Here is a 26,529-nt window from a genome sequence, read left to right on the forward strand (position 1 = left end):
CTTTTTGGCCTTTCCAAGGTATATGTTCAAAAGATATGAGAACTTTTGTTCATTCATGAAAAAGGCAACTGGTCCCATCAATCCATCTAGAGATCAAATTCATGGTCTCTCCGGTCCCACCACCCTAACAATACTGCATATGGGAGGGGATGGACATACAAAGAAAAACTCCTAGGATCTCATAGGATACAAGGAAGTTAGGCCCCTAAAAAAACTGTCCATTGAGTGTCTATTAAGTATCCAGCAATAAAGAGGATAAAAAGTGCTGACAAAAGGATTGTAAAATATGGGTCTTACAGGTAAGGCGCATAAGCTCCCAGTAAGGGATCAGCTTCACCTCCACTAAGCACTGGAGACAGTATAAGAAAAAACATGCCTTGACATGAATCCACCAGCCCCATTTCACAAGGTGTGTTCACACCAAATCCACCTTGTACTGAAAGCTCCTCTATAGGCAACTCTGTTGAAGTGGATCTCAGTCTAGTCCTCCAGAGACCAGTTCAGTCCTCTCCTTCCCTCCCTTCCTGAGCCTGCCTGCTCCTTCAGAGCAGAGATTCTCCACAGGGGGTGGTTTTGTTCCCCACACCCTCCTCAGGAACTTCTGGCAATGTCTGGAGACAGTTATGGCCATCACAACTTAGAGGAGGGTTCCACTGACATCTCATGGATGGAGGCCAGGGATTCTGTTAAATACATCCCAGTGCACAGGCCAGATCCTCACAGCAAAGAATTAGCCAACCCAAATTGTCAGTAGTGTTACTACTGAGAAATCCTGCTTCAGAACTTGAAATTCTCTCTATTGTCTAGGAGCTGGTTGAAGTTCATCAAAACTTGAAACCAGAACTCTGTTGTAAAGAAGAAAAATGATCATAAGAAGAAGAAAAGGAGAACAGATCCTTTGCATTCTTACAGGGTGATAGTATGGCTACTGGGGTCAAACTAACTGGATTTAAGTCCCTGCTATATCTGTTAAAAGCAGTGAGATTTGGGGCAGGTGACATAATTTATAAGACTCAGTTTCTCAATCTGTAAAATAGGAATGATAGATAGTAATGAACTATCAGGGTTGTTGTGGGGATTAAGTGGAATGATAATTGTTCTAACAGATATAGCACTGAACCTGGCCCATGTCAAATACCCCTCAAAAGCCAGCTATCATTAACTCACTCATTTATTCATGTGAAAGTGAGAGGTGAAACTATTCTGCTTTCAGAGAAAGAAGAGAGACACAGCTGAGACACAGCTGCCTGCTGGCCAATGCTGGTTCCATGATCCAGGGTTCTTTCCTAGAGCCAGGTCTTGCCTAGACTGGTCTTCTCGGGGCCACTTGCCTGGGTCCTCATGTTCTCTGGTTGCCTGCTGGCTTCCCAAAGCCCCTGTGCTTAGATTCTACACCCATACCAACCTATTCCCTAGGGAAGTTCCAATCAACACAGGTGTCACAAGCCCTGATGAACCTAATGTAATAGGTTTATGCCACAGACTTATTTTGGAACTTATTCGCAATCAGCCAAAAGAGTGATTCTGGGATTGAAGTTTCCGGTTAGGATAAGACAGATATTTGGATAGGGTGGGAGCTAATTATCATCTCTTGTAGATATCCAATGTACTCAGATAATCCTGTCAAAGGGACAGAGGACAAGCCAAGATGTTCAGGGGCAGACTGTCCTTCCCAGAGACAACAAACAGATACCCAGGCCTTCCTGATCAAAAGGTTGGAGGGCCAGGCTGAAGGGCCTCTTCCACTCTACATCCCTGGATTCAGGATGTCTCTGAGTCTGCATAGGAGTACCCAGTGAAAACTTACTCTTCCCCCCTCATTAACAGCTTCATCTGTCTAGATTAAAATAGTATCTGTTATACAGTAGGTGCTCAAAAAATATCTATTGGATCAATGAGCACACATAGCCTTCCAAGAGCCTGGGTTGATTAGGTAAATTCACTAGGTTTTCACTGCTATGAGTCCTAGAAGTCCTGATGGTTCTTATTAGCACATAGGGTCTCTGTAGTCAGAACAAATAGTGTCTTCATGAGGGTAAAGGAGACAAAGGTGCAAGCAAATCACTCTGCCTATTCAGGGAAGGCCCTTCTCCCCATATTCTGTCTTTGACATCAGTCAGAGATGGAAGACTAATTTCTGTAGAAAGAGTTGCAGGTTTCAAAATTGGAGGAACTTTTTTTAAAAATAAAATTAAAGGATAAGAAATTCCACGGTGAAGAGTTATAGGAGACTTTAATGAGGATCTGCAAACAAGCTTACTGATTGTTTACAGAGCTGCACCGAGAAGCCAGTTTTAATGATGAAATCATCTCTGGGATAGGAACAAGCAGATGCAGTTGATTAACACAGAGAGCTGTGCACATTTAACAAGTTTACTAACTCCTCCCTTACTGGGATGGGAGTCAGGAGGTATCTAGTTCACAGAAGCTCCCTTTTAAATGACCAAGAACAACAGAGAATAGAAGAATCTCATGAGTTTGAATACCTGGCAACCTTTTCACTTGCCAATCCCCCACCCGTCTTACCATCCCTGGCTCTGGGGTACCTGGTGAGAAGGACGGCCACATCATGATGGGCAGGGTTGAGGTCACTCTTGGGATTGATGCTCTTCTGCCACTTGCAGAAGCTGGACAGTGTCTTCTCTGCATGGTGAACTATTTTCAATCCTTGCTGGAGAAAGAAGAGGGAGAAATTGGCACGGGTGAGATTTCTGTGGTCAGGGTCCATCACATTAGGCCCCCAAAACAGCCAAGTGAAATGACCTTTGGGTAGGTGCTCCTCAGACATTTGGCAAGAGTCTGGGGAGGCCAACATACTCCTCGGGGCCACTCTCCTGCTCTAAACACTATTGTTTCCATGACTTCCACTAAAAGAACATAAAGAGAGAACTGTAGGACAGAAATGATCACTGGGACAAGTAGGCCTTGAAGGAAAACTAAAAATATATTAGCAAAGACCAACATCTGTTTGATGTTCTATTTCTAGTAGTTCTTTGTTTCCAAAGTCAATATGATGCCAAAGAGGTATTTTCATTTCTAATCGCAAAGAGTCGGACACGACTGAGTGACTGAACTGAACTGAATGCAAAATGAATAGATTTTCAACAAAAACCTCCTTCATTTCATGATGTATCCTGCAAGGATGAATGGAACATTTCCTTGTCCGTAGTCTCCATCTTGGTTTGACATCCATGGATGAAGGTCAGAAGGTGACACAATCTCTCCAGGCTTTTAACCATTTAGGATCATTGACTGTCTGACAACAATTAGGATGCTGGAGTAGATGGCCCACCCCACAATGTCAAGGGCTCCTGAGTCGTATCTAGCTGGCCCACAGTTACTATTGAAGATGGGAGGAGAGGGCTGGTTCCAAATTAACTGGATGAACACTTGTCAAATGAAGAAGAAAAAAGATAATCAGCCCTGGAGGGACTCCAGCTTAATTTGAATTTTTAAAGGAGAAATTCCTTTCCCCCACCTCATTTCTATGGAGTCTCTATATAGCCATCTCTTGTACAGGGTGGAGTCTACAGGGAGAATGATGACCTACATTGGCCTACTCTAATCTGAGTCTATTACTCTGGGCTCAGCCCAAGAACTTCAGGTTGTCTCTACATCAAACTATGAGCCTTTTTCTCTGTATTCTGTATTTTGATGAGACCCACATTCAAATTCAACAGGGCCTGAGAGACTCTGGTTGCCTGTTAGAAGCACTCCAAGGTCCCCCCATCTATGCTGATTGACTACCATAAATCACCTTCCCCTGATGAGAACACAGAAAGGTGGCTCATTGCTCATGTAAACTCACTGAACTCCTAGAGTAAAGAAGTTAAAGAGAAGAAACAGACTTCATGATTTAATAATCCTCATCATTAGCATCTATTAAAGGAGCTATGGTGAAGGAGGAGAGGTTCTTGGGGGCTAGTTGGGCATGGGGCGTCAGTCTCCTAGTCAAACTGAAGGTAGAGCAAGAACCCTTCTGGAAGAAACCTACCATAAAAAACTGGCCTGGTGGCATGAACTACAAATAGAAAGGAGGAAAAAAGGAAGTGAAGGTGGAGGGAAGAAGGAAGGGAAAGGAGGAAAGGAAGAAAGGGAAGAAGGAAACATTTATTGATCTTTATTTATATGCCAGATAGTTGTAGATAAATTCTCTTTTTAATTTAATTGCACCCTCTTAGTATTATTTATAGGCTTTCCTGGTAAGCTTAGCTGGTAAAGAATCCTCCTACAATGCATGAGACCCCAGTTTGATTCCTGAGTCAGGAAGATCCACTGGAGAAGGGATAGGCTACCCACTCCAGTATTCTTGGGCTTCCCTGGTGGCTCTTTGCTGGTGGCAGCATTATTTATAAAGAAAGTATTGCTATTTCCATTTTATAATAAGAGAAAATTAAACCTCAGAGAAGTAAAGAACTAGCAAAAGTTCGCCCAGGTCAGTTACTGAATCAAAGACTGTGAGGACGAAGGCTCCTAGATGGAGCTGTGGTTCTGTTAATAACTGGTGACCAGCCTCGTAAGAATGATGCCTTACTCCCTCTCCTTCAGACAGGAAGGCAAGCTATAAAACCATCGACTATCACCAGATTGCTTTGAGGTTTGTTTTAAACTCACATTTGCTTGTTTGTTTGGGGGAGAGGAAGGATGTGAAAGACATACTCATTAATTAAAAAATAATGCCATTTTGCATCATTCCAAAGAAAATGAAACTGGCATAAATCTAATAAAATATGTACAGGATCTGTATCCAGAATATTACAAACTTTTGAGGGATGGCATGAGCCTTGATCTAAACTTCACACCTTACACAAAAATTTTCTCAAGGTGGACCACAGACCGATATATAAAATTTAAAAAAAAATTATAAAACTTAAAAAAAATCAGGGGAAAATCTTGGGTCCCCAAGACTAGGAAAAAAGTTTAGAGACTGGATACTGATAAGGTAATTCAGAAAAGGAAAAATTGAAAAACTGAATCTCATCAAAATGAAAAACTTTTGTTCTGGAAGAAACCTTGTGAAGAGAATGAACAGAAGAGCTCCAGAGTGAGAGAAAGTATTTGTAAGCCAGATAGCTGTCAAGGTCTTGTCTCTAGAAAATCTAAAGATCTGTCAAATCTCAACAATGAAAGAACTAGAAAACAGGCAAAAGACATGAAGAGACGTGTCACTGAAGGGGATATACAGATGGCAAGTAAGCACGATAAAAAGATGTTCAACCTTATTAACCATCAGAGAATTGCAAATGAAAACCATAATAAGATGGTGTTGTTGTTTAGTCACTCAGTTGTGTCTGATTCTTTGCAATCCCATGAACTATAGCCCACCAGCCTCCTCTGTCCATGGGATTTTCCTGGCAAGAATACTGGGGTCGATTGCCATTTCCTCCTTTAGGCGATCTTCCTGACCTAGGGATAGAATCTGCGTCTCCTGCACTGGTAAGTGGATTCTTTACCACTGAGCCACCAGGGAAGCCCCTTTCACCCCATTAGGTTTCCTCCAACTTCTCTGTTCTTCTACTTCAAGGACCATCATAATTTTCTGAATTAATCAAAGCTTTCTGAAAACTTTTGCTTTCAATTTGCCTTAGCAGCAAAATACCTCTATTGTAAAAGTATCATTAAAAAAAAATGGCTCTTGTTAAAAAAAAAAAAAGAAAGCTTAAGTTTTGAGTATCTTTTACAAATGACTGTGGGTGTAATCATAACACGGTAGTTTTTAGTGATCAACCCATCTTCTTTAACATAATGGAAACATGCCTTTGGAATTTTCGCCATAGACAAAAGAAACAAAGGAAATTGTGGACGATTTTGAAAATGAAAAAAAAATCTTAGAACATATCCTTTTACCAGGTTCTGCAGGAAAACTAGTATTTGAAGAAATCCTTTTCTTTTTGCTTTGCATTTAAGGTAAAATTAGGTACCTAAAGGGGTCACTAAGCCCTGCGAACATGACAGAGGAAAATCTGTAAGGCATAATGAGACATTCAGTTCAGTTCAGTCACTCAGTCGTGTCTGACTCTTTGCGACCCCATGAATTGTAGCACGCCAGGCCTCCCTGTCCATCACCAACTCCCGGAGTTCACTCAGACTCACGTCCTTCGAGTCAGTGATGCCATCCAGCCATCTCATCCTCTGTCGTCCCCTTCTCCTCCTGCCCCTAATCCCTCCCAGCATCAGAGTCTTTTCCAATGAGTCAACTATTCGCATGAGGTGGCCGAAGTACTGGAGTTTCAGCTTTAGCATCATTCCTTCCAAAGAAATCCCAGGGCTGATCTCCTTCAGAATGGACTGGTTGGATCTCCTTGCAGTCCAAGGGACTCTCAAGAGTCTTCTTCAACACCACACTTCAAAAGCATCAATCCTTCGGCGCTCAGCTTTCTTCAGAGTCCAACTCTCACATCCATACATGACCACTGGAAAAACCATAGCCTTGACTAGGCGGTACTATATGCCTATCAGAGTGACTAACATTTTTTAAAGTGACAGCACCCAAACAATGGTAAGGATGTGATAAAATTGGGTCACTCACACGGCTGGTGAGAATGTAAAATGTACAGCCACTACGGAAAACAGTTTGAAGTTTCTTAAAAAAACTAAACCTGCAACCATCATATGAGCCAGCAACTGCATTCCTGGATATTTGTCCCAGAGAAATGAAAACTTACACTCACACAAAAGCCTGCAGTGGAATGTTTACAGCAGCTTCATGCACGGTAGCAGAAGACTGGAAAGAACCCAAATGTCCCTCAATGAGTGAATGGTTAAATAAACTGTCATGTACCATGGAATGCTACTTAAGACTAAAAAGGGACAAACTTTCCATACACACAACTTGGATGGATCTCAAGGGAATTATGACCAATGAAAAAAATCCAGTCTCAAGAGGTTACATGGAAAAAAAAAAATCTCAAGAGCTTACATAGTGTACGATTCCATTTATATAACATTCTTGAAACGATAGAATTAGAGAGATGTAGAACAGATTAGTGCTTTCCAGGATTTAGGTCAGTAGGCAGAAGGGAGGTATCAAAGGGTAGCATCTTTGTAATGAACTGTTCTGCACTGTGGCAAAGGTTCCAGAAATCTACACATATTAAAACTGCATAGAACTGAATGTAAACAGACAAAATCAATGTGCATGCTCAATCACAGTCATGTCTGACTGTGCGATCCCATGGATTGTAACCTGGGGGGCTCCTCTGTCCATGGGATTCTCCAGGCAAGAATACTGGAGTAGATTGTCATTCCCTAGGGGATCTTCCCGACCCATGGATGGAACCCAGGTCTCTTATGTCTGCTACAGTGGCAGGCGGGTTCTTTACCACTAGGGTCATCTAAATGCTTGTAAAACTGGTGAAATCTGAATGAGAGAGGTAGTTTGTATGAATATCAATTTATTGGTTCTGATCTTGCACCAAATGTACAAGATCTTATACAAGATGTTACCCTTAGGGGAAACTGGGTAAAGGGTATAAGGGATTTCATTGCAATATTTCTTACAACTATATGTGAATCTACAATTATCTCAAGAAAGTTTTAACATCTTAAAAGTAACAACTGGCCCCAACCAAGACTAGGGGGTTGCAATAGATCCCATGAACTGCAGCACACCAGGCCTCCCTGTCCAACACCAATTCCCGGAGTCCACCCAAACTCATGTCCATTGAGTTGGTGATGCCATCCAACCATCTCATCCTCTGTCGTTCCCTTCTCCTCCTGCCCTCAGTCTTTCCCAGCATCAGGGTCATTTCAAATGAGTCAGCTCTTCACATTGGACTCATCATTTTCTAAGAACTTACACACCAGTCTACATGTGTGTCTGTTTAAGGAAAAGTGAATGTCTACAAATATCCACTCTCCCTGGATACTGAGCCAAATTCAAGTGTGAGCAAGGACTGGGAGAAACAGTCATCTTCCAGACCCTGCTGCACAGACTCTGTCTCCAGTTTTCCCAGCGTACTATGAGTCCATTTCCTTGAAGGGCCTTCAGAATTATAAATCCAGTCCTCTCATTTAAACAATGAGGAGATCCAGGTCTTAGAGGGGAGGACTTCAGCCAAGTCAGAGCTGGTTTTGGCAGAGCAAGGTTGGAATGCCAGTTTTGCAGCTACTAGTCCAGGACTGGTGGTTTTCAAACTACCGAAGTTGTTCAGTTTCTCAGTTGTGTCTTTACTCTTTGGGATCCCAGGGACTGCAGCACACCAGGCTTTCCTGTCCTTCACCATCTCCCAGAGTTTGCTCAAACTCATGTCCATCGAGTCAGTGATGCTATCCAACCATCTCATCTCTGTCGTCCCCTTTTCCTCCTGCCCTCAAATCTTTGCCAGCCTCATGGTCTCTTCCAATGAGTTGGAAGACACTTCTCTAAATATTTTGCTTTGAGTAATTGGAAAGATTTAGCAATTCAAATATTGATGGTTATTGTTTATTTATCTCCCCCACCTCACACTTCCACCACCAGGGGAGACAAACACAGACAGAGACCCTCTACTTCTGAGACCCCCTAGCTCTCCTTCCTCTTCTTACTCTCAGGCCTGTTCTTGGGTAGCTCTTCTTCTTTTTGGCTCATTGCTATTAATAGTTCACTCTTGATCACAGTTTTATTTTGGGTATTCACCTATACACTACTAACTTTCAAGTCTATATCTCATTCCCAACCTCCCCTAGAGTTCAAACTCATGGACCCAAATCTCTTGATGGACACACCCTTCTGGCTTGCACCACAGATAGCCCTAACTCCACATCCCTGACCCTCTATCTCCCTGTGTTAACCTGCTATTCTTCCTGCATCTTCTTAGTTACAGGAACCACCATCAAGTCGGTGTCCTCCTATTGGTCTCCTCTTTCTCAACATCCCAGTTTGTCATCACGTGCTGTTAACTCAACCTTCTCTCCATCTTTACTCCCAACTGTCTGAGTTCAAACCCTCATCATTTTATTCTTGAATTAATTCTTGCAGCATCTTTTCACTGTTCTCCTCCTTTCTTCTTTTTAAATCTATCCTCCTTGCCATCACCAGGTTGATCCAGCTAAAACCAAAGTCTGCTCATACCACCAGGCAAGACTTGAGACCTTTCAAAGTCCAGCCTCCAGGAAGCCCTCCCTTCATGTTCAACCTCACAGTTTGTGTTCCAGCAACATTCAAACTGCCTGTGTTACCATTTGCCCCACCCCCGAACATATGTTCTTTCTCTCCTTGCTTTCTTCAGGCTGCCTCCTCTGTCTAGAAAGCCTCATTTCTCTCCTTATTTATTCCCTTTAACTTACTCAACATCCATTAATTTTTAAAGACTCAACTGGGACATTTCCAAGAAGTCTTCCCTGCCTCCTCGTCTGGAGGAGTTTTCTACAAATATGTTGTGAGCATCTTGGTTCACAGCATTTGCTGCACTAGCTTGAAATGTTAAAATTGTGTGATGTTACTCTCAGAGATTTCCGAGAATCTGCCTTCCAGATTATAAACCTCAGTTTAGCTTGAATAAAATTCTTTTTTCTCTTAACTTAGTAGTTAATTGAATTTTCATCAACACGAGAAAGAAAAAAAATGTTAGAGCCCCAAGTCTACCCCCAAATTGTGCTTGTTTTCTCCTTATTGCCTTTGCCAGTTCCTCTAACAGCCATAGCAAGTGCAATTAACTGAGCTGCTGGTCATTTGTAGCTCGGTACCTTGCCCTTGTATATAACTTTCATCTACAGTGTGTGGCATTTAACACAAGTTAAGTTCCATGTTACTACTTTCCTGTTAGATGTCATGACTCTTGCAGGAAATTTTAATTGAGCACAACTTTTTTCAGCCTCTTCATCTCCAAGTCTCATAAGAGGCTAAGTTCAAGAAATATTCAGCTTCTTGAATGCACGTGATCCCAGGAGCCATGGTTAGCTATGCCTCAACACCATGTAGCTCTCAGCATGCACACAATACAAAAGAGCTTCAGAGAGAGAACACTGATGCACAATGAATAAGGGGAGACTTATATTAAATATTTCCTACAAAACACCCTTGTCATTATCTGCACTTCTCAAAACAAACCCCCATCCACTCAATTTTTTTTCCTATTTCCTTTGTAAACAAAAATAGATTTCCATTTTTGTTCCTTCATCATTTTTTTCTCACCTCATTTTCTCAGCCACTTCAGTCCAATTCACTTCTCACTTCCCCTTTCCTATTCATTTGAGTATGTGACCTGATTGAACAGGGAGGTGACCTAGAGGAAGTCAGCAATGGCTTGCAGAAATAGTCCCAAATGGGAGAGAGAAAATGATTTTGCAAGAACGTGGCTTTTATTATAAGTTGTCCTCTTTGTAATCTCTCTCATTATAATGAAAAAAAAAATCATGTATTGATTTCCTAGAGAATTTGTGATTCACTGCAGTCTGATCATGCTCTGCTAACCAGGCTTAGGTTCTTAAAAGAAAGTGAACAGGCAGAGAAAGAAAAGCAGTAAAAAGTTTAACCTTAAAACTTCCAGTGTACCTAAGGAGTAACTCATCTGATCGTCAGAGGAAGAGATACTTGATATTTTTTAAAGTGGTGAGTGTACAAATTCATTGCCCATATTTTTTGACATTTATCTTGAAAAAGCAGCAGTTCTACAGATTACTACAGATCCACATGTCACCCTGGGGACAGGGGAGGTCACCAGTCTGAGTTGCCAAAGTCAGCAGTCTTTTAACGCCAGAGTATCAGAGAAGTGAATCCAACACTAAATGTGGAGAGACATTCTCTGTGCAAACAGACATCTCCTTCCTATTTGTCAGGCCTGCTGCTCCTTCAAGCCAGCCTGACACCCCAAGGCCCTACTTCTCAATGGCACAGTGATCTGGGGCCATGCGGCTGGCTTCATCCCAACTCACTCCACCCCCAGCTTTGGCTCTATCCTGTCCTTAAAAGAAGTCTCCAGCTTCTAAAGACCCTATTCATCTCCTTCAGGTTTTTTGTTTTCCATCAAAGACTTTGGTACAATCTCCTCATCTGTGAAATTAGTATAATAGTAACAGTTGCCAGGGTTGCTGTGGGACCTAAATGATGATGACGACGATGATAAGAATGAGAATGATACTGACAAGTAACACTGATGGAATGGTTTCTACAAGCCTGACTATGCTGACCATTATGTGAATTAACATGTTTGATTCTCACAGCAACACCAGGAAGTAACCATTCTTATCCCCGTTTTACCAAATGAAGACATGGAGGCACAGACAAGAAACCTACCAGGGCTTATACGGCTAGGAAGAGGCGGGAGTAACTATAAATCTGTGCTTGCCATGATGTCAACTGCTCACAGAAGCAGGAGGGAAGAGAGCAGTCCCTGGCCAACTGTTGAGCAGGGAGGTCACTGAACAAATTGGTCTTAAGTGGAAAGGACTAAAAGGCCAAGTTTGAGTCTGAGTCCCTGAGAGACAACAGGACTTCAAAAGATAGGATAGGGTCATAAAGTGAAGATGAGAGTTTGATTCAGGGCTGGAGGGAAGCAAGACAGGAAAGAGAGCAAATTGGTTCATATGTGAAGCCACTCTGATTTCCTGGCCCATGATGCCTTAAAAAGCATGGCAAACCTTTCCAGCTCATGGTTTTGTGTATGTGTGTTTCCACTGGTCTTAAATATGACCCTCTATTCCTTGAGATGTCTCTAGGATGCTCCAAAATGAGTATCATGTCAAACTTACCCTCAAAATGTGATGGAATTCCACAGGGGTTTTCACATGACAGTAACTGAGAAATAGAACCCTGCTCCAGTAATCTTACCTGGAAAATTCCATGGTCAGAGGAGCCTGCTGCTGCTGCTAAGTCGCTTCAGTTATGTCCAACTCTGTGCGACCCCGTAGACGGCAGCCCACCAGGCTCCCCCGTCCCTGGGATTATCCAGGCAAGAACAGCAGAGTGGTTGCCATTTCCTTCTCCAATGCATGAAAGTGAAAAGTGAAAGTGAAGTCGCTCAGTCATGTCCGACTCTTAGTGACCCCATGGACTGCAGCCCACCAGGCTCCTCCGTGGGCTACAATCCATGAGGCCACAGACAGCCAGACACAACTGAGCACTTGTGCAACTGACACAGAGGAAGTGTATTTTCCATATGGAGGTTAACCACCAAGTCTCTTGAACCCAGCACAGAAAATGAAAACCCAAATGGTGTGAGCTGCCAGGCAGGATTTTGAATAAGGAAGAAGAGAGTCATAGGAATTCACTGATGGCAGAGACCTACCTCTGTGTCCCCCACCTCATGTCTCTCTCCACAGAGCCCCAGAGCCATCTCTCTAATGTTTCTCTCTCCACTTCATCTCTCAGTTTGGAATCATCCAGAAGGTTTCACAGGATTAGATCCATATCCCATTAGGGGTCATAGGCTTGTCATGACTTGGCCACTGTTGACCCTTAGCTTCACCCACTGACTGCTCTCACTCATTCATTCTTTCCTTTATCTATTCTAAACCAGTGGGGCTGAGTGGTGAGCAACACCAGTCCCAGCCTCTGCACATAAGTCCCACACACTAATGCAGGAGAGTGCATCAGGCCAAGAGATATAAAATTATAACTCAAATAGGTGCTACAAAGGAGAAATGCAGTGCTGTGGAATTATATAATAGAATATTACTGGACATGGATCTCAAGGAAGGCTTCCTCAGCCAAGTGACACTGGAACTGAGATCTGAAAATGAAGGTGTTAACTAACTGAACTCCACAAGGAAGACAGACTGAACAACAAGATGAGCAGTAGGAGAAAGCATGATGAATAGAAAACTATCACTCTATCCTAACAGCAAGTGGGACACAGTAAGAGTTTAGAGAGGGAATCAGGAAAACACTGGATTGTTTTAAATCAGGAATATGCTTTGGGAAGGAAGTCAGGAGAGTAGAGATAATCAGATTAGCATTTGGAGATCATCCTGGCTACAATGAGAAAACAAGATCCAAAGGAATCCAAATAGAACAGAAAGTATATACAACTAGAACCCAGGAAAGAGACAACTGGTCCTGAATTTAAGTGATGTAAATGGAGTTGGTCAGAGAAAACTGGCAGTACCTGATGATGGGCTGGATTTGGGGTGGAGGCGGGAGGAGGAGGGATCATGGACAACTTCTAGGTTCTTAGCTTCTACAACTGGATGCATGTTGATGTCACACACAGAGACGCACAACACTAGAACAAGACCAGGTGGGAATGGAGGTGGGCAGGTTTTTATTGGCTATTTTCTCTCCTGCCTCCAGCGCAATCACACTGTTTCCTTTTTTCAGAACAAGTGACGTCAGTTTGAAGTTTTCTACTTTGTGCGTTTGTGCAGGAGATGCTAAGCTCCTTAGAATCAGGAACTAGGACTTAGATTTGTGTTCGTACCTTCAGTGGCTAACACAGCATTTGACAAAGAGTTGATGTACCACCACTGGCTTCTCATTTACAGATGAAGAAAAAGGAGGGATGCAGCCGTGATGGGACTTGCTCAGTTACCCACGGGATAATGACAGAGTTGGGATGATGACAGTCAGGACTCAAACTCAAGTCCCCTGCTCAAGAGCAGTCACCTCTCAACACCTCACACTAAACTTTCTGCCTGTGGTGGCTGCTGCTGCTAAATCGCTTCAGTTGTGTCCGACTCTGTGCGACCCCATAGACAGGAGCCCACCAGGCTCCCCTGTCCCTGGGATTCTCCAGCAAGAACACTGGAGTGGGCTGCCATTGCCTTCTCCACTTGTGGCTGCTACCTCGATGTTAATTAAGGAGTCATTACTGCTCTTTCTTGGGCTGCTTATTAGTCCAAGTTGTGAAGAACAGCTCCAACTGTTTTCCGAGAATCAAGAAAATGGGAACTGTTAACCACAACGCTCCAGTGGGCTGGCAATTCTGTTGTCAAACTGTGAACCCTGTGCCACTTGGAGATTCTATAAAAGCTTGAATGAGAAAGACATTTCGCAATTGGGACAAAGGAAGCTGTGGCTATTTTACAGCAATTCATGTGTGTCTCGTTGCACTTGCCAAATGAGGATGGAAAGAAAAACAATGTAACTGTGATAGGGCCAAAGAGGTAATGACCAATCAAGTTTTTTCAAAGGATTCCACTGGCAGTGACACTTCGGTGTCCTTGTTTCCTGAAAATGAAGAGTTGCAGGGTTCAAAGGGGTCCAGTCCATGGAAACCACATATTGAGCTCCTACTAAGGCTATTGTTGAGACTGTGAGGGTAAAGGTTTTTCCTTTCTACACTCAGGAGAACCTTCCTTCCCCCCACTGCCACAACCATGGCTAAGCATGCATATATGTTAGACCATTTTACAAGAGTGAAGATTTGCCCTACAAGATTAGTCAGTCAGTTCAGCTGTTCAGTCATGTACAACTCTTTGCAACCCCATGGACTGCAGCAAGCCAGGCTTCCCTGTCCATCGTCAAATACTAGAGTTTGCTCAAACTCATGTTCATTGAGTTGGTGATGTCATTCACCATCTCGTCCTCTGTTGATCCCTTCTCCTCCTGCCTTCAATCTTTCCCAGCATCAAGGTCTTTCCTAATGAGACAGTTCTTCGCATCAGGTGGTCAAAGTATTGGAGCTTCATCATCAGTCCTTCCAGTGAATACTCAAGGTTGATCTCCTTTAGGGTTGATTGGTTAGAACTCCTTGCAGTCCAAGGGACTCTCAAGAGTCTTCTCCAACACCACAGTTCAAAAGCATCAATTCTTCAGCACTCAGCTTTTTTTATGGTCCAACTCTCATATCCATACATGACTACTGGAAAAACCATAACTTTGACTAGATGAACCTTTGTCAGCAAAGTGATGTCTCTGCTTTTTAAAATGCTGTCTACATTTGTTATAACTTTTCTTCCAAGGAGCAAGCATCTTTTAATTTCATGGCTGCAGTCACCATCTGCAGTGATTTTGGAGCCCAAGAAAATAAAATCTGTCACTGTTTCCATTGTTTCCCCATGTATTTGCCATGAAGTGATGGGACCAGATGCCATGATCTTTATTTTTTTAATGCTGAGTTTTAAGCCAGCTTTTTCACTCTTCTCTTTCATTTTCATCAAGAGGCTCTTTAGTTCTTCTTCACTTTCTGCCATAAGGGTGGAATTGTCTGCATATCTGAGGTTATTGATATTTCTCCTGGCAATCTTGATTCCAGCTTGTGCTTCATACAGTCTGGCATTTCACATGATGTACTCTGCATATGTCATGAACATCTGTCTATAGTTCTTCAGGTACTCTATCAGATCTAATCCCTTGAATCTATTTGTTACTGTATAATTATAAGGGATTTGATCTAGGTCATACCTGAATGGTCTAGTGGTTTTCTCTACTTCTTCAATGTAAGTCTGAATTTGGCAATAAGGAGTTCATGATCTGAGCCAGTCAGTTCCCAGTCTTGTTTGTGATGACAATATAGAGCTTTCCCAACTTCAGCTGCAAAGAATATAATCAATCTGATTTCAGTATTGACCATCTGGTGATGTCCATGAGTAGAGTCATCTCTTGTATTGTTGGAAGAGGGTGTTTGCTATGACCAATGTGATCTCTCGGCAAAACTCTGTTAGCCATTGCCCTGCTTCATTTTGTACTTCAAGGCAAAACTTTCCTGTTACTCCAGGCATCTCTTGACTTCCTACTTTTGAACTCTAGTCCCCTACGATGAAAAGGAAATCTTTTTTTGGTGTTAGTTCTATAAGGACTTGTAGGTCTTCATAGAAGTGTTCGACTTCAGCTTCTTTGGCATTAGTGGTTGGGGCATAGACTTGGATTACTGTGATACTGAATGATTTGCCTTGGAAACGAACAGAGATTATTCTTTCATTTTTGAGACTGCACCTAAGTACAGCATTTCAGAGTCTCGTTGACTATGAGGGCCACTTCTAAGGGATTCTTGCCCACAGTAGTAAATATAATGGTCATCTGAATTAAATTTGCCCATTCCAGGCTATTTTATTTCACTGATTTCTAAAATGTCGATGTTCACTTCTGCCTTCTCCTGTTTGACCACTTCCAATTTACCTTGATTCATGGACTTAACATTTCAGGTTCCTATGCAATATTGCTCTTTACAGCATCAGACCTTGCTTCTATCACCAGTCACATCTACAACTGGGTATTGTTTTTGCTTTGGCTCCATCTCTTCATTCTTTCTGGAGTTATTTCTCCACTCTTCTCCAGTGGAGAAGCACTTCAGGCACCTACTGACCTGGGGAGTTCATCTTTCAGTGTCATATTTTTTTGCCTTGTCATACTGTCCGTGGGTTTTCAAGGCAAGAATACTGAAGTGGTTTGCCATTCTCTTCTCCAGTGGACCACATTTTGTCAGAACTCTCCACCATGACCCATCTGTCTTGGGTGGCCCTACATAGCATGGCTCATAGTTTCATTGAGTTAGACAAGGCTGTGATCCAATTGATCAGTTTGGTTAGTTTTCTGTGATTGTGGATTTTATTCTGTCTGCCCTCTGATGGAAAAGGATAAGAGGTTTGTGGAAGTTTCCTGATGGGAGGGACTGGCTATGGGGGAATTTGGGTCTTGCTCTGAAAGGCAGGGCCATGCTGAGTAAATCTTTAACCCAATTTTCTGTTGATGGGCGGGGCTGTGTTTCCTCCCTGTAGTTTGGCCAAACTATGGTAGGGGTAATGGCAGTAATGGCAATTATCAAGCATAATTTTCTTCCAAGTTAGTCAAGCATAATTTTCAAAAACTTAAAAACATAATTCTCATACAGACATATGGTGAGCAGATGTTCAAGATTTATTTAACTCACTAATAAGGAGATAAGCAAGATGGCAAAACTGGATTGAAAGCAGATACTAAAAACTGAGGCAATGATAGTAAAAAAACAAAACAAACAAACAAAAAAAACAGAAAAACAAAGAAAAGGATGCTGAACTAAGACTGCTAAATTATATACACAATTATGTAATGGGCCACAGAGCAATAAAACCATAATCTTTGTAGTTATCTTCTCAGCTGGACACAAATCCTTTCCATCTCTACTTGACAAAATCCATTTGTATTCTATCAGCTTCCTGAATGTTATCACCTAACTTTACCATCAGTTCAGTTAAGTTCAGTCGCTCAGTCGTGTCCGACTCTTTGCAACCCCATAAATCACAGCATGCCAGGCCTCCCTGTCCATCACCAACTCCCAGAGTTCACCCAAACTCATGTCCATCGAGTTGGTGATGCCATCCAGCCATCTCATCCTCTGTCGTCCCCCTCTCCTCCTGCCCCAAATCCCTCCCAGCATCAGAGACTTTTCCAATGAGTCAACTCTTCACGTGAGGAGGCCAAAGTACTGGAGTTTCAGCTTTAGCATCATTCCTTCCAAAGAAATCCCAGGACTGATCTCCTTCAGAATGGACTGGTTGGATCTTCTTGCAGTCCAGGGGACTCTCAAGAGTCTTCTCCAACACCACAGTTCAAAAGCATCAATTCTTCAGTGCTCAGCGTTATTCACAGTCCAACTCTCACATCCATACATGACCACAGGAAAAACCATAGCCTTGACTAGACGGACCTTTGTTGGCAAAGTGATGTTTCTGCTTTTCAATATTCTATCTAGGTTGGTCATAACTTTCCTTCCAAGGAATAAGCATCTTTTAATTTCATGGCTGCAATCACCATCTGCAGTGATTTTGGAGCCCAAGAAAATAAAGTCTGACACTGTTTCCCCACCTATTTCCCATGAAGTGATGGGACCGGATGCCATGATCTTCATTTTCTGAATGTTGAACTTTAAGCCAACTTTTTCAATCTCTTCTTTCAGTTTCATTAAGAGGCTTTTTAGTTCATCTTCACTTTCTGCCATAAGGGTGGTGTCATCTGCAAATCTGAGGTTACTGATATTTCTCCTGGCAATCTTGATTCCAGCTTGTGCTTCTTCCAGCCCAGCATTTCTCATGATGTACTCTGCATATAAGTTAAATAAGCAGGGTGACAATATACAGCCTTGACATACTCCTTTTCCTACTGGGAACCAGTCTGTTGCTCCATGTCCAGTTCTAACTGTTGCTTCCTGACCTGCATATAGGTTTCTCAAGAGGCAGGTCAGGTGGTTTGGTATTCCCATCTCTTGAAGAATTTTCCAGTTTGTTGTGATCCACACAGTCAAAGGCTTTGGCATAGTCAAGAAAGCAGAAATAGATGTTTTTTTGGAACTCTCTTCGTTTTTTGATGTTCCAGTGGATGTTGGCAATTTGATTTCTGGTTCCTCTGCCTTTTCTAAAACCAGCCTGAACATCAGGAAGTTCACGGTTCATGTATTGCTGAAGCCTAGCTTGGAGAATTTTGAGCATTACTTTACTAGCGTGTGAGATGAGTGCAATTTGTGGTAGTTTGAGCATTCTTTGGCATTGCCTTTCTTTGGGACTGGAATGAAAACTGAACTTTTCCAGTCCTGTGGCCACTGCTGAGTTTTCCAAATTTGCTGGCGTATTGAGTGCAGCACTTTCACAGCATCATCTTTCAGGATTTGAAAGGGCTCAAGTGGAATTCCATCACCTCCACTAGCTTTGTTCCTAGTGATGCTTTCTAAGGCCCACTTGACTTCACATTCCAGGATGTCTGGCTCTAGGTGCGTGATCACACCATCATGATTATCTTGGTCATGAAGGTCTTTTTTGTATTCTTCTGTGTATTCTTGCCACCTCTTCTTAATATCTTCTGCTTCTATTAGGTCCATACCATTTCTGTCCTTTATCGAGCCCATCTTTGCATGAAATGTTCCCTTGGTATCTCTAATTTTCTTGAAGAGATCTCTAGTCTTTCCCATTCTGTTGTTTTCCTCTATGTCTTTGCATTGATCACTGAGGAAGGCTTTCTTATCTCTCCTTGCTATTCTTTGGAACTCTGCATTCAGATGCTATAGCTTTCCTTTTCTCCTTTGCTTTTCGTTTCTCTTCTTTTCACAGCTGTCTAGACCATAACCAAACAAATCTACATCCTCATAGAGTGAGAAGAGTCATGCTAGCCACTGAAAGGATATATAGTCTTCATTTTGCCTAGTTTCTAAGTTTGGGTTAAATCTTTTAAAAAAACATTTACAGAAAGGGAAATAATAGGTATTCCATGATACCAAAGTATGTCTTTCGTGACTAAAGCAAGTGGTAGTGGAGAGAGGAAGGAAAAAGGATAAGGCTTCAGAGATCACTGACATTAAGATCTTCTATTGTGGAGGCTTCCACACAGAAAACAGTAAAACTTGCCTTGAGCATTTTGACCTCAGGTCTCCTATTTGCAAAATTCAGACTTTAACTGCAGAAAGTAGTGAAAATCACTAGACCATTCAGGTTTGACCTAAATCAAATCCCTTATACACTGGAAGTGACAAATCAAGGGATTAGATCTGATAGAGTGGCTGAACAACTATGGACGGAGGTTCATAACATTGTACAGGAGGCGGTGACCAAAAATATCCCCAAGAAAAAAAAAGGCAAAAAAGCAAAATGATTGTCTCTTAGGCCTTGCAAATAGCTGAGAAAAGAAGAGAAGTGAAAGGCAAAGGAGAAAAGGGAAGATATATCCATCTGAAAGCAGAGTTCCAAAGAAGAGCAAGAAAGGCTTCATAGGTGAACAGTGCAAAGAAACAGAGGAAAGCAATAGAATGGGAAAGACTAAAGATCTCTTCAAAAAACTGAGACACCAAGGGAACATTTCATGTAAAGATGGGCACAATAAAGGACAGAAATGGTATGGACCCATCAGAAGCAGAAGATGTTAAGAAGAGGTAGCAAGAATACACAGAAGAACTATACAAAAAAAGGTCTTAATGACCCAGACAAAAGAGGTCTTAATGACCCAGACAACCACGATGGTGTGATCACTCACCTAGAGCCAGACATCCTGGAGTGTGAAGTCATGTGGGCCTCAGGAAGCATTAGTACAACAAAGCTGGTGGAGGTGATGGAATTCCAGCTGAGATATTTCCAATCCTAACAGATGATGCTGTTAAAGTGCTGCACTCAATATGCCAGCAAATTTGGAAAACTTAGCACTGGCCATAGGACTGGAAAATGTCAGTTTTCATTCTAATCCCAAAGAAGGGCAATGCCAAAGAGTGTTCAAACCACCACATAATTGCACTCATTTCAAATGCAAGCAAGGTAATGATCAAAATCCTTCAGGTAGGCTTTAACAGTATGTGAACCGAGAACTTCCAGATGTTCAAGCTGAATTTAGAAAAGCAGAGAAACCAGAGATGAAATTGCCAACATCCATTGGATCATACAAAAAAACGAAGGAATTGCAGAAAAACATCTATTTCTGCTTCATTGACTATGCTAAAGCCTTTGACTGTGTACATTAAAACAAACTGTGGAAAATTCTTAAGAGATGGGAATACCAAACCACCTTACCTGCCTCCTGAGAAACTTGTACGCAGGTCAAGAAACAACAGTAAGAACCAGACATGGAACAATGGACTGGTTCCAAACTGGGAAAGGAATATGTCAAGGCTGTACATTGTCACCCTGCTTACTTAACTTATATGCAGTACATCATGTGAAATGCCAGGCTCGATGAAGCACAAGCTGGAATCAAGATTGCTGGGAGAAATACCAGTAATCTCAGATATGTAGATGTCACAATCATAATGGCAGAAAGAAAAGAGGAAATGTGGAGCCTCTTGATGAAAGTGAAAGAGGAGAGTGAAAAAGATGGCTTACAACTCAACATTCAAAAAACTAACATCATGGCATCTGGTCCCATCACTTCATGGTAAATAGATGGAAAACGATGGAAACAGTGACAGACTTTATTTTCTTGGGCTCCAAAATCACTCTGGACTGTGATTGTGGTCATGAAATTAAAAGACGTTTGGTCCTTGGAAGTAAAGCTATGACAAATCTAGAATATGTGTTTAAAACCGGAGACATCACTTTGCCAACAAAGGTCCATATAGTCAAAGCTACGATTTTACTAGTAGTCATGTACAGATATGAGAGCTGGGCCACAAACAAGGCTGAGCACCAAAGAATTGATGCTTTCAAACTGTGGTGTTGGAGAAGACTCTTAAGAGTCCCTTGGACAGCAAGGTCAAAGTAGTCAATCCTAAAGGAAATCACCCCTGAATCTTCAATGGAATTACAGATGTTATAGCTGAAGCTCCAATACTTTGGGCACCTGATGTGAAGAGCTGACTCATTGGAAAAGACCATCATGTTGGGAAAGATTGAGGGCAGGAGGAGAAGGGGGCTACAGAGGATGAGATTGTTGGATGGCATCATCAACTCAATGAACATGAGTTTGAGCAAACTCTGGAAGATAGTGAAAGACAGGGAAGCCTGGCATGCTGAAGTCCATGGGGTCCCAAAGAACAGGACACAAATGAGCAACTGAACAGCAGCTCCTGTTAATGGAGATTTGAATAACACCCTTCTTTATCCATCTCAGCTGCTGGTTAAGAGCTATAGATTTCAAAGTCATTTCACCAGGTTGGATGGTTCATTCAATCATCAAATTTCACTTAATTCATTTATTCATTCATTTATGCTCAGGTACTGTGTTAGATGCTGGAGATAAAGCCAAGAATAAAGAAACATATTTACTGCTCTATTGGAAGTCACATTCTGATGGTGATTGAGATAAGCAAGAAAAAAGTAAACAAATACACAGAATATTAATGTATTCTAGAAGCTGTATTAAGAAAGGAAGTAAACTCCATTCTGTGATGGAGAATGCTAAGTGGGGCCAGCTTTGGGAAGGCTGGTCATTGAGACCTCTCTGAAGAAGTGTCATTTAAACAGAGGCCTTGGAGTTCACAAGGTGCCAGCCATGAGCAGAGCCAGGGGAGGGATGTTTCAGGCATTGGGAACCTCAAGTGCACAGGCCATGAGGCTCAAGAATGCCTTGGGTGCTCTAGAACCTATATGAAGTCCTGTGCAAAGTGGTGAAGAAAGGCAGAGTGACACACAGAAAAATGGGAAAGTGGAGGGAGGCCAGATCATGAAACTCTCCACAGGACAGAGTAAGAAATGCTGAAACTGTTCTGTGAAAATGAAAGTTGCTCAGTCGTGTCCACCTCTTTGTGACCCTATGGACTATACAGTCCATGGAATTCTTCAGGCCAGAATACTGGAGTGGGTAGCCTTTCCCTTCTCCAGGGGATCTTCCCAACCCAGGGATCAAACCCAGGTCTCCCACATTGCAGGTGGATTCTTTATCAGCTGAGCCACAAGGGAAGCCCAAGAATACTGGAGTGGGTAGCCTCTTCCTTCTCCAGGGGATCTTCCTGACCCAGGAATCGAACTGGGGTTTCCTACATTGCAAGCAGATTCTTTACCAACTGAACTATCAGGGAAGCCCAAAAATCCGTTAAATGTTTGGTGCAGTGGAGCACCTCAATTTGTATTTAAAATTTCCACTCTAAACTGCTATATCAAGATTGGATTACGGTGGTGGTGGGCGGGGAGGAGTTACAACAGGGAGAACTTGAAGGATTCCACTGTGGTAGAGATGATAAAGGCAAGCAATGATAAAGCCAAAAAAAACACAATGACTGTGGAGATGACTAAGAGTGGGTGATTCGGAGATGCATTTTGAAGGCAGGAGCACTGTGGGCTTTGCTGCAAAATGTGCAAGACAAGAAAGGAAGGTGGATCAAGGATGATTCCCAGACTTCTGAACAGTGCAAAGTAGCACTGCTTACTGAGATGGGGAAGGGGAGGGCTGGAGAAAGGCAGGAGGCAGAAGTGAAATGCTTTGAGCAGAGAGTAACCGAGAAATCCATTTCAAACTTTATTAAGTTTCCAAGTTCAAGTAGATTAGAACACATCCAGGTTGAGATGCTGAATAAGCAATTGGATATGAGTCTGGAGCTCAAGTAGCAGGTCTAGGCTGGAGGTATCAGTTGAGTCTCAGCATGGCCATGCTCTTTAAGTCTCTGAGGCCAGATGGAATCCCCGAGTAAAAGTGCAGAGAGACGAGTGGGCCCAGAACAGAGACATGCGTTACTATGCAAGAGGGAAATAAGCACTAAAAAGGTTCAATATCTCCACATCTCTTTGAACTGTTTGAAATCCCTCAGTCAGAACATGATTTAATCCACTTTGGAATATTCTTAGGCACTGCTATCAAGCTGATTTGTGAGTTACTAGATACAAAGACTATCAGATTCCAAGTATGTATATCTTGGAAATGTTCTCCATCTCCCACTTGACATCCCTGAATTCCCAAGAAAATAACACAGATGGGCTTCCAGACATCTTTCTGGTACCCTCTTTCTTGTCCATCAACAGCTCTTCTGAAGATAGGAGGTAAGGAGTGTGAAGGGCATCCCAGGTGGCACCAGTGGTAAAGAACCCACCTGCTAATGCAGGAGATGAAAGAGACGCAGGTTCGATTCCTGGGCTAGAAAGATCCCTCGAAGGAGGAAATGGCAACCCACTTCAGCATTCTTGCCTGGAGAATCCCATGAACAGAGGAGCCTGGTAGGCTACAGTTCATAGGGTCACAAAGAGCTGGACATGGCTGAAGTGACTTAGCATACCAAGGAGTGTGAGGATCTAGGTTGGAAGAGTGGTGGGGAAGCTATGCCTTACCTCTTCTTCTTCAAGTAGAATGAGCCGAACCACGACGATGTGAATTGCATTGCCAATGCTTGGGTTATGGAACAACCCGGTGACCTAGAGTCAGAAAGGGAAAATCATTAGTCTCAGGTGAATAGAGAACAGATAAATACTGGAGGAGGAGAAAAATAGCACTGTAATGCATTTGCAATAATTCCTTATCTTATAGTCTGAAATTTTTGGTGGAGTTCAAAGATGAGTAAGACATGACCAACTGGGAAGGCAGAAAACATTACAATGCAAAAGGGACACTTGAAATTAGGGGTCATTAACTTTATTCCAATTCTAGCTCCAACTATCTTGAAGAAATAATGTTCCAGTTCTTTGCCTCAGTTTCCTCATTTGTGGAAATTCTTATATAATTTCCTATATAAATCAGTGAGAAAAAATCATACTAAAATGATTCAGTCATTTGATAAATAAGTACTAGAAAACGTACATGATAAATTACAGGTTTTCCTAGGATACATGTTTTTAAGAAGAACAGCAATTTACTTTGAAGTTCCATCCTTAATTAACTAGGCATGCGTGTGTTTAGTTGCTCAATCATGTCAACTCCATGAACTGTAGCACACCAGGCTCCTCTGTCCATGGGATTTTCATAGGTTTTCACAGGTAAGAATACTGGAGTGGGTTGCCACTTCCTTCTCCAGGGGATCTCCCCAACACAGGGATTGAATCCACGTCCCTAGGATCCCCTGCATTGCAGGTGTATTCTTTACCCACTGAGCCATCAGAAAAGTTCAACTAGGTATGGAAAATATTTATAAATGTAAATACAAATACTATATATAAAAAATATTATATATTATAGATGTAGGACCAGGGAATTCTGTGGCAGTCCAGTGGTTAGAACTCTGCCCTTTCACTGCCAAGGGCCCGGGTTCAGTCCCTGTCTGGGGAACTAAGATCCCACAAGCTGTGCAGCCAAACAAATTAAAAAATTAAAGAACATAAAAGGACCACAAAAAGGTCTCTTATTTCTTATTTGGGGGGTGGAGCATTTCTAGTGATATCTATTCACCTGCTGCCCATGCCCCCACGAGGTCTGACATACCATGTTCATGATGGTGAGGATATAGGATTCCACGTTCTCCCTCCCGTGGTACTCAATCATCTTCGTGTCGGCCACCACCAGCGTCTCCACCCACCTCTCCTTGCTGATGGAACGCCGAGAGAGGCTTCTGCCTCGCAAGTGGCTCCTCTCCCACTTCTCTCGCAGTAGCTCTTGTTTCTGGGAGGTGCCAGGACTGTCTAAACATTAACCAGAAGATAATGGGTTCATTCTCTATGTCTCTCACATACTACTCACTTACGTTCATAAAGATACAAGGCTGTAAGTTTAAGTTGTGTTTAATAATGGTCAAATACAACATTCTTATCTACATGATTGAAATGGAAGAATACCATTCTTTCACTGAAATGGAAAATAATTAATATGACAAAGATAAGTGAAATTGGAATATGACAGGGAGGTTCAAAGTACAGCTCTGAAATAAATGTTACCTATTTTATCAAATATGTCCCTTATTATGAAAAAGATATTACAAACAAGAATGAGAACTTTTTCTTTCCCTTCTCCTCCTCCTCCTCCTCTAAATTATTCAGAGCTTACTGAATGCAAGGCAGGGTACTGGGCTTTAAAATGCCAAGTCACTTATCCTCTTGAACATCTGACATGCATACTGCTATCTCCATCTTGCAAATGTGGAAACTGATGCTCAAAGCAGCTGGTCAAGTAACTTCCCCAAAGTTGCACAACCCATAGTATCAGTGAAAGAACCAGAATTTTTTCTGCTCTAAAATCATGCATTTTCAATACACCACACTGGCTCCCACAGAGTAAACATGCATAAAACTGCAGAAATGTAAGCTGGAGAAGCTGCATGCGGTTCAGGACATTCTATTCCAAGAAGGTATAAAATGAGCTGGAGAAGATCTAGCAAAGGACAATAAAACTCTCAAGGTGACTCGTAGGTTTCAGAAAAGATTTAATATATGAGGATCATAGTTTGGAAGGCAAAACCCAGGAGAGGTTACAGAATCAGGAAGAAAACTGAAAACATCTTCAAACTCCCAGAAGTTTGAGAAGCACTGCCCTGAAACTCGAAAGAGGTCTGTTTAAAACCAAAACAAAAATGAAGTGCTACTTCACACATTGAGAAACTTACTGCCAAGTGGTGGTCAAGTCTGAAAGGTTTCAATGGGCTCAGAATGGCTTAGTGAGTGAGTGAATGAGTGAAAGTCACTCAGTCGTGTCCAACTCTTTGTGACCCCATGGACTATACAGTCCCCAGGCCAGAATACTGGAGTGGATAGCTGTTCCCTTCTCCAGGGGATCTTCCCAACCCAAGGATCAAACCCGGGTCTTCTGAATTGCAGGCGGATTCTTTACCAGCTGAGCCAGCAGGGAAGCCAAAAGGAGTTAGGGAGTAGACAAAAGATGAATTTACCAAAAGAATAAATAAGGCAAGAAGCCTGGGCTAATGGACAAGCAGAGCCCCAATCTTTGAAGATTTCTGTCTGGAAGACAGTGACACACTTGCTCCCTGCTCTCCTCAGGACCCTGGAGCACTGGCTGGAAGAGCACGCAAGCAGAATAGGAAACCTCTCCACCCCTTCCTCACCCCTGGTGATGGCCACCCAGCCTCGGCTTGAAGACTTCTGGTGCTGGGGGCACACGTCAACTCCCAGTCTTCTCCTGCACTGCGCTAGAATGTCCCCCTTGTAATTTCCATTTATTAGTCGGTCCTATTCTTTGAAGGTATCTATAACACCACCCCTTCCTGAGGCCCTGCCTCTGACTCGGAATTGGGACAATCAAAACCACGTCCTGCCCTCTGCCCACAGTGCTTTCTGGGTTGTAGAGATGATTACACTCATTTGCTCTGTAACCCATCCTAGTTCCTCATTTTGCTTCCTATGTGAAGTTAGGACACACTGCACTGACTAATATTTACAAAAGAGATGAGACACGATCATCAGTTCAGACGTCCAGTC

The 26,529-nt window shown here is 42.4% G+C and overlaps 1 protein-coding gene across 11 annotated transcripts in view; it reads right to left on the reverse strand.

Moving 5' to 3' along the window:
• ADAMTS12 (ADAM metallopeptidase with thrombospondin type 1 motif 12) overlaps positions 1–26,529 on the reverse strand; it is a 395,312-nt gene that overhangs the window by 166,425 nt on the left and 202,358 nt on the right. For 10 of the 11 annotated variants that reach the window (XM_086361321.1, XM_086361330.1, XM_086361323.1 and 7 more), the window contains 3 exons: positions 24,587–24,783; positions 23,503–23,586; positions 2,547–2,671 (listed from right to left, as the gene is read on the reverse strand). In XM_086361321.1, the coding sequence (XP_086217447.1) occupies positions 2,547–2,671; positions 23,503–23,586; positions 24,587–24,783 (406 nt within the window). Of the gene's footprint in view, positions 1–2,546; positions 2,672–23,502; positions 23,587–24,586; positions 24,784–26,529 lie in introns of those variants that run through there. The other variant, XM_086361332.1, reaches the window with a different exon arrangement.

Source organism: Bos grunniens, chromosome 20, assembly GCF_055505025.1.
Source record: "Bos grunniens cultivar Pamir isolate PY7600 chromosome 20, Bosgru_T2T1.0, whole genome shotgun sequence".
Taxonomy (NCBI): Eukaryota; Metazoa; Chordata; class Mammalia; order Artiodactyla; family Bovidae; genus Bos; species Bos grunniens.